The 16,773-nt window shown below is 45.6% G+C and overlaps 1 protein-coding gene across 2 annotated transcripts in view; it reads right to left on the reverse strand.

Annotated features, from left to right (window-relative positions):
- The window catches only part of CBX6 (chromobox 6), a 30,369-nt gene extending 15,613 nt beyond the window's left edge, over nt 1-14,756 (reverse strand). For both annotated transcript variants that reach the window (XM_030210890.1, XM_030210882.1), the window contains exons 1-3: nt 14,681-14,756; nt 14,423-14,466; nt 14,139-14,204 (exon numbers count right to left, since the gene is read on the reverse strand). In XM_030210890.1, the coding sequence (XP_030066750.1) occupies nt 14,139-14,204; nt 14,423-14,466; nt 14,681-14,749 (179 nt within the window). In that variant the 5' untranslated portion in view covers nt 14,750-14,756. The remainder of the gene's footprint in view (nt 1-14,138; nt 14,205-14,422; nt 14,467-14,680) is intronic.
- Between the last annotated feature and the right edge of the window lie 2,017 nt (nt 14,757-16,773).

Below are 16,773 nucleotides of genomic sequence, written 5' to 3' on the forward strand. Positions count from 1 at the left end.
ATGAGCTACCAGGGCTTGAAGCTCACTGACTCTACGAGCTGAAGTAACTGCCACCAAGAAAATGACCTTCCAGGTCAAGTACTTCAGATGGCAGGTATTCAGTGGCTCAAAAGGAGGTTTCATCAGCTGGGTGAGGACGACGTTGAGATCCCATGACACTGCAGGAGGCTTGATAGGGGGCTTTGACAGAAGCAAGCCTCTCATGAATCGAACGACTAAAGGCTCTCCAGAGATGGCTTTACCTTCCACATGATAATGGTAAGCACTAATCGCACTAAGGTGATTCCTTACTGAGTTGGTCTTAAGGCCAGACTCTGATAAGTGCAGAAGGTATTCAAGCAGGTTCTGTGCAGGGCAAGAACAAGGTTCTAGGGCCTTGCTCTCACACCAAACGACAAACCTCCTCCACTTGAAAAGGTAAATCTTTTTAGTGGAATCCTTCCTAGAGGCAAGCAAGACACGGGAGACACCCTCTGACAAAACCAACGCAGCAAAGTCTACGCCCTCAACATCCAGGCCGTGAGAGCCAGAGACTGAAGGTTGGGGTGCAGCAACGCTCCGTCGTTCTGCGAAATGAGAGTCGGAAAACACTCCAATCTCCACGGTTCTTCGGAGGACAACTCCAGAAGAAGAGGGAACCAGATCTGACGGGGCCAAAAGGGCGCGATCAGAATCATGGTGCCGCGGTCTTGCTTGAGCTTCAGTAAGGTCTTCCCCACCAAAGGTATGGGAGGATAAGCATACAGGAGGCCGGTCCCCCAATGAAGGAGAAAGGCATCCGACGCTAGCCTGCCGTGTGCCTGAAGTCTGGAACAGAACAGAGGCAGCTTGTGGTTGGTCTGAGAGGCGAAAAGGTCCACCGAGGGGGTGCCCCACTCTCGGAAGATCTTGCGTACCACTCTGGAATGAAGCGACCACTCGTGCGGTTGCATGACTCTGCTCAGTCTGTCGGCCAGACTGTTGTTTACACCTGCCAGGTATGTGGCTTGGAGGAGCATACCGAACTGGCAAGCCCAACGCCACATCCCAACGGCTTCCTGACACAAGGGGCGAGATCCAGTGCCCCCCCTGCTTGTTGGTGTAATACATTGCAACCTGATTGTCTGTCCGAATTTGGATAATCTGGCAGGACAGCCGATCTCTGAAAGCCTTCAGTGCGTTCCAGATCGCTCGGAGCTCCAGGAGGTTGATCTGCAGATCCTTTTCCTGGAGGGACCACAGACCCTAGGTGTGAAGCCCATCGACATGAGCTCCCCACCCCAGGCGAGATGCATCCGTCGTCAGCACTTTCGTGGGCTGTGGAATTTGGAATGGACGTCCCAGGGTCAAATTGGTCCGAATGGTCCACCAGAGCAGTGAAGTGCGGCAACTGGTGGAGAGGCGAATGACATCTTCTAGATTCCCGGTGGCTTGGAACCACAGGGAAGCTAGGGTCCATTGAGCAGATCTCATGTGAAGACGAGCCATGGGAGTCACATGGACTGTGGAGGCCATATGACCCAGAAGTCTCAACATCTGCCGAGCTGTGACCTGCTGAGACGCTCTGGTCCGCGAAGCCAGGGACAGGAGGTTGTTGGTCCTCGCTTCGGGAAGGAAGGCCTGAGCCGTCTGGGTATTCAGCAGAGCTCCTATGAATTCCAGAGACTGGGTTGGCTGGAGATGGGACTCTGGGTAATTTATCACAAACCCCAGCAGCTCCAGGAGTTGAATAGTGCACTGCATGGACCGGAGGGCTCCTGCCTCCGAGGTGTTCTTGACCAGCCAATCGTCGAGATATGGGAACACGTGCACTCCCAGCTTGCGTAGATACGCCGCTACCACCACGAGCCACTTTGTAAACACTCGCGGGGCAGAGGCGAGCCCAAAGGGCAGCACACAATACTGAAAGTGCCGTGCGCCCAGGCGGAATCTGAGATACTGTCTGTGGGCTGGCAGTATCGGGATGTGAGTGTATGCGTCCTTTAAATCCAGGGAACATAGCCAATCGTTTTTCTGAATCATTGGCAGAAGGGTGCCCAAGGAAAGCATCCTGAACTTTTCTTTGACCAGGAATTTGTTCAGGCCTCTCAGGTCTAGGATGGGACGCATCCCCCCTGTTTTCTTTTCCACAAGGAAGTACCTGGAATAGAATCCCTGCCCTTCCTGCCCGGGTGGTACGGGCTCGACCGCATTGGCGCTGAGAAGGGCGGAGAATTCCTCTGCAAGTACCTGCTTGTGATGGGAGCTGAAGGATTGAGCTCCCGGAGGACAATTTGGTGGCAGGGAGGCCAAATTCAGGGCGTATCCACACCGCACTATTTGGAGAACCCACTGGTCGGAAGTTATGAGAGGCCACCTTTGGTGAAAAAATTTCAACCTCCCTCTGACCGGCAGATCGTCCGGTACGGACACTTTGAGGGCGGCTATGTTTCCATGGATCCAGTCAAAAGCCCGTCCCCGGCTTTTGCTGTGGAGGCGCAGGGGGCTGCTTAGGCGCACGCTGTTGACGAGAACGAGCGCGCTGGGGCTGTCCCTGTGCCTGACGAGGCCTTCGGGCCGGCTGGGTGTACCTACGCTTGGTAAAAGCATAGGGTGCAGCCTGCCGGGCCCAGGAAAAACGTCCACCTGCTGAGGTGGATGCTGAAGGCGCCCGGTGGGAGAGCTTGTCGAGGGCGATTTCCCGCTGATGCAGTTGGTCCACCAGCTGCTCGACCTTCTCATCAAAAATATTATCCCCCCGGCAAGGGACGTCAGCCAGTCTCTGCTGGGTGCAGTTGTCCAGGTCAGAGGCACGCAGCCATGAGAGCCTGCGCATCACTATACCTTGGGCCGCAGCACGAGATGCTACGTCACAGGTGTCATATATACCCCTGGACAGGAACTTTCTGCACGCCTTTAGCTGCCTGACCACCTCCTGAAAAGGCCTGGACTGCTCCGGCGGGAGCTTGTCAACCAGGTCCGCCAGTTGCTTCATATTGTTCCGCATGTGGATGCTCGTGTAGAGCTGGTAAGACTGGATGCGGGTCACGAGCATGGAAGATTGGTAGGCCTTCCTCCCAAACGAGTCCAGAGTGCGAGACTCCCGCCCCAGGGGCGCCGAGGCGGTATCCCTCGAACTCCGTGCCCTCTTGAGAGCAGAATCCACGACCGCCGAGTCATGAGGCAATTGGGGCCGCATTAACTCAGGGTCCGAGTGGATTCTGTATTGGGACTCTGCTTTCTTGGGGATGGTGGGATTAGATAATTGTCTCATCCAGTTCCGAAGCAGTGTCTCTTTGAGGACATTGTGCAACGGCACCGTGGAGGACTTTCTAGGTGGTGATGGATAATCGATGACCTCGAGCATCTCAGCCCTCGGCTCATCCACAGAGACCACGGGGAAGGGAATGCATATAGACATATCCCTGACAAAGGAGGCAAAGGAGAGGCTCTCAGGAGGCGAGAGCTTCCTCTCTGGTGAAGGCGTGGGGTCGGAGGGAAGGCCCACAGACTCCTCTGAGGAGAAATATCTGGGGTCCTCCTCCTCCCCCCCACGAGGCCTCTTCCTCGGTGTCGGACATAAGCTCATGCAGCTGAGTCCTCAACCGGGCCCGGCTCGACGTCGAGGCACCGAGGCCTCGCTGTCGTCGAGCGGTGGACTCCCGCGCCGGCGGGGACAAAGCTCCCTCCATCGACGTCGACTCCACCTGCGTGGCGGTCAAGACCGGCGCCGCAAGCGGCGTCGGTGTCGAAGGCCTCGGCACCGGGCTAGAGCTCGCCGGCGCCACAGTCAACGGCGCAAGCACCCCCGGCGCCGGCACAGTCTGGCGCATCAGCCCTTCCAGGATCCCCGGAAGGATGGCTCGGAGGCACTCGTCCAGGCCCGCTGCCGGGAAAGACGGGGGGGGCCGGTAGAGGCGTCGGTGCCGGAAGCTGCTCGGGTCCAGGAGACTGCACCGAAGTGCTAGGACCCTGACACGTCGGTACCTCCACTACCGAGGGGGACCTTTCCTCTCGACGCTGATGCTTACTCGGCGTCGACTCCTCTCCGGCGCCGGGGGCATCGATGGCGACCGATGACTGTGCTTCTTTGGTTTCTTGCGGTGCCCGTCATCGGCGCCAGGTGGAATGGAGGAGGAGGAGGTCGATCCCCCTCGGTCTCGAGGGACCGGGTCAGACAGGGTTCGGTCCCGAGGGCCATGAGCAGAGGGAGTGACCGGGGCCGATTGCCCACGCGGCCTCTCACCCCTACCCTCACCGGAGGACCGGAGGACCGGCGGGCCGACGGGACCTGTGCTCCTGGGGTCGATGCCATCGGTGCCGATTTCGCGGACATCGATACCGGTACTGAAGAACCGGCCGTCGATACCGATGCAGTCGAGGTCGACGTCGAGGGGCCGGCGCAAGTTCCAAAAAGATGGTCCCGAAGAACTTGCCTCGCAACTTGAGTCCGTTTCCGGAGACCAAGACACAAAGTACACGACTTGGTATCGTGCTCCGGCCCGAGGAACTGGAGACACCAAGCGTGAGTGTCGGTCTGCGAGATAGGCCGGCCGCACCGACCACACTTCTTAAATCCACTCGGGACCTTCGAGGACATCGACAGAAAAATCGCGTCGGCGAAATCAAAGTCGTCGATGGTGGCGGTAAAATCACACCTCGAAAAACAACTCGACCGCGCGGCCACAAGGCCGCAACACGACGCCCCCGCTAGAAAACGAGGGAAAAAAACAGCGCGTTCTTTTTTTTTTTTTTTAACAGAAGAAAAAACTTTTGGGGAACACGCAACGAATAACAATGAAAATAACGAAGGTTCGCGAACAACGCAACGGTTTTCCGGGGCTGATGAAGAGAGATAGGTGAACACGTCTCTCTCCAGGCGCGGAAAAGAAAAGACTGGCAAGAACGGTCACGCACGGGCGGGAAGACGGCCGCGCATGCGCGGTGGGCGTGCCCTGCGTGCGGACCGCCCGCGAAGCTTCTTCCGGTTGATGGGGGCTGCCGCGGACGTCACCCAGTCGTGAGAACAAGCAGCCTGCTTGTCCTCGGAGAATGATATTATCATTATCATGCACTGGGGATGGATTTGGTAAGATCAGCCTCAACTAAGTTACAACAATTAGGAGGACAATATAACATTAGAAGGCAGATAGGTTTAAATAAAGAAATCGCAAGATACAGAACAAGTAGCAATTTCCAGATTAGGAGACTGAAATTCAGAGATCGTTTTTTATCTCAAAGATTTATAGATGATAGCTAAACCACCTCCCCTTTTTTTTTTTTTTTTTAAAGCTCTAGGAAAATGAAGAATGGAGTAACTGGGTGAGCATATACATAGAATAATAGGATCATCTTTTGCATGTAACCAAGTTTCAGAGATTATAACAAAATCAAATTGAGCATCAGTTATCCAATATTTTAATAAATTACAGCTTTGTTAAAACCAATCGAGAATTGATATAACTTAGAGAGAAAAACAACAAGTAAAGTTGCTCGACAGTGGTTTAATCAAGTGTTGTTTATTACCAAAGGTTTTGGAGCCTTTTTTAGTATGATGTTTAGTAAAAGACACAATGTTCAGATTGTTGTGATTCAAATAGCTAGCAGCAAAACCAGAGAGATTTCTTTGGTGATAAGTTGGTAACCAATAAGGATATCATCATGTAGAATGTATCACTGGGATAGCAAAATAGGAATCAAACCCATTAGTAGAATGAATTGTCTATATAGAATGAGAAACGAAATTAAACAATATAGCAGGACTCTAAATATTCTTTAAGGAATACTTTGAAACAAGCACTCAACATCTGTGCGAAAGCAAATATGCGATAAGCATAATGAAAACAAATTTAAAAAGTGGCAGTTGTAATTTTATTATTCAGCTAGAATAATAACAGACTTAAAGGGTGAGAATATATAGAAACAACAATGATCAGAGGCCTCCAAAGGCTGAAAAGCGTTGCATGAAGGGACGCACTAAGGGACATACCCCTTAGGCGTGACACCTGAAGCGTGAATGCTGGTTATTATGGCCACCTCCTGCTGACATCAGCAATTGCTCTTGCTATGGAAGGAGCACTGACCGGAAACAGCTGTGAATTCAGTCAGCAAAACTGCAGCGATTTTAAAGCCCTAGAGAATGTGCAGGAAAAAAGCAAATTCAAATTGCTCAGTTCAAATTTCACAGCACAGGGAGGATTCTGATGCCTCAGAGGTGGGCTGGTTACTATGGCCACCTCCTGCTGACGTCAGCAACTGCTTCCACCCATATCTATCTCATCATTTAGTGCTTTATATTCTAACTATTCCATCTTATTTTGTAGGCTTCTAGTATTTGTATACAGGCACTTCAAATTGTGTTTTTTCCACAGATCTACAAGCTACTTACAAATTGAAGGGGATAATATGCATCCTTTATCCTGCTCTCTCGTTCAGCATACCTGGCTACTTTCAGCATTGCTGAAACCTCTTTACTGGGATTCCCTAAACATCCTGTTTCAACAGTATCCTTCAAGGGCGACTGTCAACTCCCCCCTCCTAGTTTAAAAGCTGCTCTATCTCCTTCTTAAAAGCTAGCGCCAGCAGCCTGGTTCCATCCCGGTTAAGGTGGAGCCCATCCTTTCGAAACAAACAGTCTCCCCCTTTCACAGAATGGCGCCCAGTTCCTAACAAATCTAAATCCCTCATTCCTGCACAATTGTCTGAACCACACATTGAGACTTTGGAGCTCTGTCTGCCTTTTGGGTTCTGCACGTGGGGCATTTCAGAAAATGAACCCTGGACTTAGACTTCAGCTTTCTACCTAAGAGCCTAAACTTGGCTTCCAGAAGCACCCTCCCACATTTTCCTATGTCATTGGTACCCACATGTATCAAGACTGCCAGCTCCTCCCCAGAACTAACTAAGATCCTGTCTAGGTGACATGTGAAGTCTGCCACCTTCACACCAGGCAGGCAAGTGACCAGGCAAATCCTCATGTTCACCAGCCACCCAGCAATCTACATGCCTAATAATCAAATCACCAACTACAACAGCTGTCCTAATCCTTCTCGCCTAGGCAGAATTTCTTGGAGACATATCCTCAGTACAAGAGGATAGTGCATCCCTTGGTGGGCAGGTCCAGGCTACAGGAGTACTTCCTACTTCACTAGGGTGATGCTCTCTTTCTAGGAGACCTCCCTCCTCCAAGGCAGCACAGGGGCTAACAGGTTCCAGGTGGGACATCTCTACAACGTTCCTGTAGGTCTCCTCTACGTACCTCTCTGTCTCCCTCAGCTCCTCCAAGTCTTGCTACTCTAGTCTCAAGAAAACAGACCTATTCTCTGAGAGCTAGGAGCTTTTTGCATCGGGAACACATATATAGCTGCTCACCAACTGGGAGATAATCATACATGTGACAAAAGCAAAAGACTGGATAGCACCCCTCTCGCTGCTGGACTGCTGTCTCCATCATAGTATTTTTAAGTTTTTCAATAATTTAAAACTTGCTAAGGTATTAAAGACATTAGTCTAATATTTAAAAAGTCTTTAGCTTATATGGTATACTGTGTAATTTCTTTAGTGTTTTCTTCCTAGAGAGTAATGAAATGTAATTAAAACTCTGTAAGAGCACTCCTCCCTTGTTATCTTAATTAGAACAACAGACTATTAGAGTTGTGCTAGGGGTGAGTGGGATTGAAGACTTTACTAGGTCCTGCTGTGCCTTCTAGAAACTGTTAATGTTGTAGGCTGTGGAAGAAAATTCAAGTTAACTCAGTAATCTGTTTGCCCTTAATAACCTTTGCAAATATTCTACTTCCTCACATCTTAATACCTAATTCAGGTCAGTAGCAGTGCAAAAGACAGACAATAATTGTCTTTTAGAACAAATTTTGAGCCTTGCTACTATCCTTTTTAATGTTCTTTGGCTGATAAGTTTCTACCTCTAGAAGAAATTTCAGCTTAAAACTACAGGAAAAGTTTCTACCTCTACAGAAAGTTTCAGTTTAAAACTATAGGAAATGGGATGGGATGTCGGGCGCACGTTGCAAAGAATACCAACTCTTAGTTCTGATGAGAGGCTCCGGGAGAGTGGATATCGGACAATAATGAGGGCATATATGTTAGGACAACAACTAGCCCATGCGGACTTTCTGCAGGGGGCTACATGTGTAAAATGCGGCCACTTTCCTCACACACTTTTCATGCTTTCTGGGAATGCCCAGGAGTACAAGCTTTTTGGGGGGAGATTGGGAGGTTCATGTCTCAATTGAGGGGGTCCCCGTTGATAGGAACTTGGGATCACTTTGTGCTTGACAAGCAAGGGGCGTTCTGTAACCAACCTAAGGGAACTCGACTCTTGAGTAGAAAGATGAGCCTGGTGGCCCAAAAGTATACTGCAACACTGGACAGTTGCGTAGCCACCGGCCTATTGGCTCTGGAGGAATCAGTTACACTTGCTGGCATCATGGGAGGTGAGGGAGGCATGGGGGTCCTCGAGGAGCTTGGTGCGGTTTACAAAGATTTGGGGTTCGTACTTGCAGGTGTTAAGCCCCAGAGGATGTAGTCTGCTATTAAACAAGAGGTAACAGGAACTGAGGGAAAGTCTCAGAGACACACAATGCTCCACTGGGGGAGGTTATATGGGGAGGGGGGGGAGGAGTTTCGCAAAAGGGATAGGGAGGGGGGAAAATGGGAGAAAACGATTGATGGGAGAATGTGGATTCTTATGTTTTTGCATTTTTGTAAATACGCTTTCCATTGTTTGGGGAGCGCAGTTTGTATCTAGCATTGTTGTACGTTAAATGCAATGGTTGTGTCGGTTGTTTGGATCCATCAATAAAAAAGTTGAAACATAAAACTATAGGAAAAGGGTTGTACACTATCCAGCTTATTTTCGAAAGAGAAAGATGCCCATATTTCGACCCAAATCGGGAGATGGGCGCCTTTCTCTCATGGGCGCCCAAATCAGTATAATCGAAAGCAGATTTTGGGCGACTCCAACTGTAGTCTGTCGCGGGAACGAACAAAGTTGACGGGGGCGTGTCGGAGGCGTGGTGAAGGCGGGACTGGGGCGTGTTTATCGGCTGAGGAGAGATGGGCGCCCTAGGCCAATAATGGAAAAAAGAAGGGCGGCAGAAGCGAGAATTTAGGCCGCTTTTTGTGGACCCTTTTTTCTCACGAACAAGTCCCCAAAAAGTGCCCCAACTGCCCAGATGACCACCGGAGGGAATCGGGGATGACTTCCCCTGATTTCCCCAGTGGTGATTAACCACCTCCCACCCGGAAAAAAAGCAACTTTACAAACTTTTTTGTTTTTAAGAGCATATCCTTCACTATGCCTCTGTCCCTGCGACGGCAGTTGAAGACGTCCTTCCCTGCAATGGCAGTTGAGAACGTCCAAAATGCTTCCAACACCCTCTTTATTTATTTATTTGGATAGTGGATAACAAGTAGCAGCAGTGGGATTTGAACCAGCCACCTCTGGATTGCCAGACCAGTGCTCTAACCACTAGGCCAGTCTGTCACTCCTTCATACCACTCCACTTCCTTAAAGTTTGGCCATCACTGGGGGGGGGGGGGGGGGGAGGGCAGTATGTAGGTCCCTAGGCGGGGGAGGTATGTGTGTGTCAGCAGAGGCATAACGAAGGCATGGGCGTCTTTCTTTCAAACATTTTGGACATCCTGAACTGCCCCCCTACAGGGACAACCAAATTTCAAGGACGTGGAGGAGTGGCAGACTGGCCTAGTGGTTAGAGCACTGGTCTGGCAATCCAGAGGTGGCTGGTTCAAATCCCACTGCTGCTACTTGTGATCCACAATCCAAATAAACAAACAGGGTGTTGGAAGCATTTTGGACGTTCTCAACTCCCGTTGCAGGGAAAGACGTCTTCAACTGCCATCGCAGCGACGGAGGCATAGCAAAGGACATACTCTAAAAAATAAATCAAACAAAATAAAACATGGAAAAGAAAATAAGATGATACCTTTTTTATTGGACATAACTTAATACATTTCTTGATTAGCTTTCGAAGGTTGCCCTTCTTCGTCAGATCGGAGACATTTGCTTATTTCCGATCTGATGAAGAAGGGCAACCTTTGAAAGCTAACCAAGAAATGTATTAAGTTATGTCCAATAAAAAAGGTATCATCTTATTTTCTTTTCCATGTTTTATTTTGTTTGATTTCTATTGATAACCTTAAGAGTGGACTAACACGGCTACCAAACTCCTCTTCTAAAAAAAAAAAAGTTTGAAACATTGTTTTTTTAAGGGTGGGAGGTGGTTAACCACTGGGGAAGTCAGGGGGGGTCATCTGGGCAGTTCGGGCACCCTCCTTAGGAAGGAAATCGTGTGCAAATGAGCTAACAGTGAGCAGCTCATTTGCATTCAATTTCCTTCATGCATGCCCGTTCCTTTCCAGATTAGTAAGGGAAGGGCTTTTTCCATTCAGTTAGTGGAACCAGTGCATTACGAATCCTGGCCCCTCCCACGACCAAATACCTTGGAGTTATTCGTTTTTGAGCTGGGCGCCTTCGGTTTCCATTATCGCTGAAAAACTATTCCTCCCAGCTCAAATCCGCCCAAATCCGATGCATTTGCCCGGCACCAACCATATCATCGAAACAAAAGATGGACGCCCATCTTTTTCGAAAATACGGCTGTCACGCCCCGTCACATATCCATCACATGCCCCTCCACGGAAACTAATTAATGCTTGCTTCTCTCTCTTTTCCCCTAAGACTGAACTAGGCCCAGCTATGCCTATTAAATGCTACAAAGTTCAGGCTTATAACTAGGGGGAAAAGGGTATGGAGACTAGTTGATAAAGTTTGCTTTTTTTTTTTTTATTCTGCCTATCAATAACCTACAATTCCTCCTTTAAACCCTAATCCTTAAATTCCCAAAGCACAGAGCAAAATAATGTTCACTTACCAGAGAAATGTCCTCTTCTCTCTATAATGCCACTTCAAAATGGTTTTCTAACTGCAGACTAAAGGCACTGCCATAGGTGCCACTAAGGCACCCTCAGTGGCAAATCTATACATAACAGATTTTGAAGCAAAATTTCTGACAGAACATCATTATAAGGAAAATACTATACGGAAACAGTACATAGATTACATTTTCTTGATACGGAAAGGTATAGAACAGGAATTAGATCATTTCTCTGGCTCAATAATCCAGATGGTAATCTAAAATTCCAGATGAAATCTGACCACCAAAAAATCCCATTTTTTGATACAGTATATTGATAATACACACAAAGAACAAATTTGTTACAATCACAGATTTATACAGAAAGCCCATAGATGTTAATTATTAGGACTTTAGGAGCTGCTACAATCGCTCATTGAAGACCAATCTTCCATACACCCAGTACTTGGAATTAAAAAGTTTATGTTCAGATGTCAACACTTTGAGAAAAGAACAGTAGAAATGAAAAAAGATGTACGGATAAGAATATACTGCATCAACGAAGGATACAGATACGCAGCCTTTAATAATAGATAAATGTATCAATCACTAATCACTGAATATTACTGAAGCGGAATTTACATAATTGTTTGAAGAATTTTAAAAAATTGAAATTATTAAGAATTTATGTGCCATGCCTTTCAACCATCCCTCCAAAGGACATTAATGTGCTTAAGAAACACTGGCACATTATCCAAAGTATGAATTATTTCTTTAATAAGAGAGAAAAATCTAAGGAGACCTTCTGGTTCCTTCTGCACTACCAGGGCATAAGAAACAAGATAAGCAACCATTTGGTCATTATAAATAAGGACCAAAATAAGTGGAGGAGTGGCCTAGTGGTTAGGGTGGTGGACTTTGGTCCTAGGGAACTGAGGAACTAAGTTCAATTCCCACTTCAGGCACAGGCAGCTCCTTGCGACTCTGGGCAAGTCACCTAACCCTCCATTGCCCCATTGAGTCTGCCATGAGTGGGAAAGCGCGGGGTACAAATGTAACAAAAAATAAATAAATTCTTCCATTTGTGAAGTGAATATTAAGATCAACACCATCATCAATCCCAGTATGGGTGCACCTTACAAACTAAAACAATTTTCCAATTGTAAGATGGGAGGAGTGGTATATAAGGCTGTATGCCTTTTATTGAGTTTTGCCTATATACAGAGATGAAACATTCTTTTGTGGACTACAAATTGTGTATTACAAATTGTATTCGCTGGCTCAAACTAAACCATCTTGGAGAGGTGGAAATACAGACAGATTTTTTTTTTTTTTAGGTCAAAACAAAAGTTCATTTTTCAGTTCAATACTGTCATTCCGTATGGTCTAAACCCAGGAACCAGACCTGTCTCTCTTTTCATAAGTTGTAGTGATCTCCTGTCTTTTTATGATTTGTGATGGTCTACGTTGCTTATTTATGACTTATGGCTGCTTTTAATTATTTTATTTATACATCTTAACTTATACTTTTAATGCTTTGATCAGTCTGCCTTGGTTCTACTGTGATTTGTTTTGTGCAAATGTTTTATATTATATAATGTTTCTCATACGAGTACAGTATGTAAAGCTATCGATAATAGGGACACCATACCTGAATATTACCTCAAAACAAGTGCATTTAAAGTTGTTTCTAATATTAATTACACCCCCTCTTTTCTTCCTGGAATAGACTGGCTACAGTTGTGAATAAGCGTCATACACATCAATGTGACATCATTGGAATGCACAACAGCGAATGGAACACAACTAAAACTCTTAGCGATTAACATCTTCACTCCTGACCAAAGAATAAATGCAAAACCAGTGCAATGTTACTAATTTGGATATTCCATGGGTTTTTACAGTTTGTTGTTTACATAATGAAAGGAACAGCTTCTGTTTTAAAATTCAAATAATGATACATTACCCAAACCCCTTTTATTTTGAGATTTATTCATTTTCAAGTCATTATTTACAAAATATTTTTTGATTGCTAGTCCAGTCACACAACCCACTTTAAGGTGTCAACAGAACAAGCTTGGTTGATATTGCAACACAAGTTGAACTGAGTGTGAGAGTAAGCTGAGTGTTACTGCAATTCTTTCTGTTAACAAGACCATCTTTTTAAATTAGAGATATTCATGCACTCTTCATCTAGCTGACACTAGATTGGTGCTTGCCGGTACACTCATCGATCTGGATATGTACATTTTAAAATCTATGTAGTACCCCTATGTTACTTGTAATATGTTTAAGTATATATTTGTGTAAAACGTTTTACATGTTGTTCTATTGAATACCAGACTCTCCCATTTTAACTTTATGTTGATATATGTTATATTTTATGGTTTTATTAATAATGATTTTATTTGCATGGTTTTAGTTATATAATTATGATTTTACTAATGTTGATCTTATTTATATTGTGTTTGTTTTACAGTACTATTGCCCTCGAGGCAGCCCCAAGTGGTATGAAACTTGGCAGTCAGGCATCTGTTCAAACCCCTCACATGACCTTTTTGTCACTATAATAAGTTTGCTTTCAGACTATTTACTCTCTAGTTTGCTCTTTTTGTTGCTATCATTACCTAATTCACTGCTGCTTGCATGTGGAAGCCAGCCTCATTCAGGTGTAATATGCTGTGCAGCCATAGTCTAAGTCTGACACAGAAAGGTAATGTTGCTATCAGCAGATAAACTTCAGATAGCACAATGGCTGAGTGGTCTTCTCTTCCAACCTCTAAAATACAGGTGCTATCCATTTTTTTTGGCTCTTCCATTGCATATCCCATTCTCTGGGAAGCATGTATTACAAACTGCACAGAATCTAACTATTTCACACTCAACATCACAAATGATGCTACAAAATGCATGTAAGAAATCCAAGCTAGTTTGTGTTTTAGGAAAGGGTTAATTTAAAAAAAGGTACATATCTGAGCAGCATATCATAGCTTGTTATAGGTACAGTTCCAATACCACATGATAATGGTACATTTTTCGCAATGGGCTAGTGTTTTAGCAGGATGGGCCAAGCTGATTCTCCACCATGTTGTCCCACTGAAGATTTAGGTTCCATATGGTCCTAACAGGCCTATATATAAGTGCATTCATCTAAAAATAAATGGTATGCTTAACAGTGCTTTCAGATGCTGGTATGCAGACTGCCACTAACCATGTCGGCTGTGAAAAAAGTACAGCTCCCCTGTAACTGGGGCCAGGGGGCCTTAGGCTGGGGGAACTACTTACTTTTGCTCAAAGGCTGCAATGAGTCTGGAATCCAGAATGTTCTCTTCAGGTTCCCAAGTGCTGTACCTGTCAGCAGAGAGGAAGAAGGCGGACGGATGGATGAAAATTAAAAGCCGAGAGAAAACAAAAGGGGAAAATTTGAATGTCAAATTAAAAGAGAACGAAATACATACAGTATGTATATATAAATATAAAAAAAATCAGTATCCATTACAATTTGACAACTCCTTCCTTCCTCCTACATATAAAACCTAGCCTCTTTTTTTTTAGTAAAATGCACTCACTTTATGGCCCAGCCTTTCCATTTCACCAGGTACTCGATGCGTCCCTGCAAAATGCAAAGAAAAAAGTGAAATCCAGCGCCATTGCAATGCAAGAGAGAGAAAAAAAAGGCCGTGCACATATAAAGCTCCCCGGGACGGGTGATTATCATTGTTTTGTTTTTCCCCTCGTTGCAGTGCTTTCAGCAGAGTTTGTCGGGGCAAGGGAACGTGCAAGGTGTAAACCCATACCCTTCGCTTCAGCTCCTGACCTGGCCTTACCTTGCGAATCCGCCGTTTGATGATGGATTCGGCGGCAAACACTCGCTCTCCCACCGCAGACAGCTCCATCTTAACAGCGCCAGCTCTACGGGCACAGCACAGCGGCAACCCTCATCAGCGCGCGCGCACGCACGCGCCCGCTTTCTCGCACGATCTCCAAACTCCACGCGCGCACCCACGTGATCCTCACCGTTACCAGGGGGGGGGGGGGGGGGGGGGGGCTCGCCCCTTACTTCTTCCTCCTTTTCCCTTTCCTCGAATGTGGGAGACTAAACGGGGAGCTGGCGCTGCCCTGTAGGGTGAAATGAGGGGAGGGGGAATGGGAGATAAACTGATGATGTACTAAGTCAATATTTCTTTTGGGGGGGAGGAGAAGAAAGCAGGTGGGGTGGTCTGATTTTTTTTAAATTCAAATTAGTTTTATTGAATTTTCTTTCTGACACAATGAAAATAAAAGACAAACCTTAATACAACAACCAAATACAGTACCAGAAAGTCATATTAGTGATATATAAGACAGTGTCAAGATCAGCTGCAAGAGGAATATAGCAGAGTCTATCTATCTCCAATCATGTTTAACCAAAGTATTCATTATTTTGGCAGAAACCTCTCATATTTAGCAGTTAGACAGACAGTAATCCACCATGCATTACAATGAACAGCAGTTCTATCTTTCCAAGAGAATAGTACTGTTTGTACAGCAAGCATAAGAAGTCAAATCTAATATGATCTTCAAACATTGTTAGTGACAATAGCATAGAACATGCAATTAACAAACCAAAGGAAATGGGCTCAGTCAAGGCAAGTATCTGAGAAAAAGCACGCCAAACATTGGTCCAAAAAGGAGAACAGTACTTTACAATCATATAAAATGTAACAAAAAGTGCCCTTTTCAGATTTACAAGACCAGGGGGCACTGGTGAGTACTGTTAATGATTGCTGCAAGTTAGAGAGCTCCAGGAGATTGCAGCTAAACGTTTACCATTTCTCCATAGCACTTTTTCTTCATTTGTTGCGATCGTCAACAATTCGAAGATACGTGGCTTCCAATAAACCTGGCAAGCAGGATGCTTCAGCGGTGATTAGCCCGATAAGTGTGATGACTTGACCCTTGCTACTCTGCTTGAAGAAATGAAGTACTTGAAGTCATTATTAACTGATATAAAGGTAGCCACCATGGTCATTACCTGTGAGCTTGCTCAGATGAAGCAAGATATGGCCTCATTTCATTCTAGAATCGAGGTTCTTGAAAATAAAACTGGAGTTACTGAGGAGAATGTGAAGGCCTTACAGCACACTGCCAAATGTATGACACATTTAGAAAAATAAATTGAGGCTCTCAAAGAGATGCAATATTCACATTTTGGGAATACCTGAAGGCAGAGAAGGCTCTAATCCCATACAATTTCTAGAAGATCTTATACCTTAGATTTTTTACATATCTATTCAATGCAGTTTTGACATTGAAAGAGCTCATAGGATTTCTTCACTGGGTGCACCCTAATCCAAATATCCAAGACCATTTATAATTAAAGTTTTGCGATTTATGCATGTGGTGGAAATAATGCAAATATACTGCACAAGATCACCAATTATGTTTCATGGTCATGCTTTGTTCTTGCCAGAACTCAACAAGAATACTGTGCATAAACGCAATGTCTTGCACGTCTTCAACAACAGTAAGCTCGCTTTGGTTTATTTTATCCGGCAAGAATGTGAGTGGCTCTCTTTAATTGCACGAAAGATTTTGACAATCTTTCTTTGTTGGACGTTTTTCTGAATTAAAGTTAATCTCATATGGAAGCAACATAACTTGCTTTTCTACATAATTATATAATAATCAGATGCTCCAGAATTGTCATATGAAGCATGTTGCTTGCTAATGCTGTGGGTAAACCATGTGGTTATAACATGATCCTTGTTAGGATATTATTTTCGGTTCTGCCATTATCAAATTATGGTTCTATAAATCAGTGGTGGAATTTAATCTAGAAGTTTTTTTTTTTAACTCTCCGGTGATGCTCTCTGGGGCACGCCTTCTATCTCGGGGATGCTGTACACTGTTGTGTTTAGATTGTTGTTATTAATACAGT

This window comes from Microcaecilia unicolor, chromosome 1 (genome assembly GCF_901765095.1).
Source record: "Microcaecilia unicolor chromosome 1, aMicUni1.1, whole genome shotgun sequence".
NCBI classification, from domain to species: domain Eukaryota; kingdom Metazoa; phylum Chordata; class Amphibia; order Gymnophiona; family Siphonopidae; genus Microcaecilia; species Microcaecilia unicolor.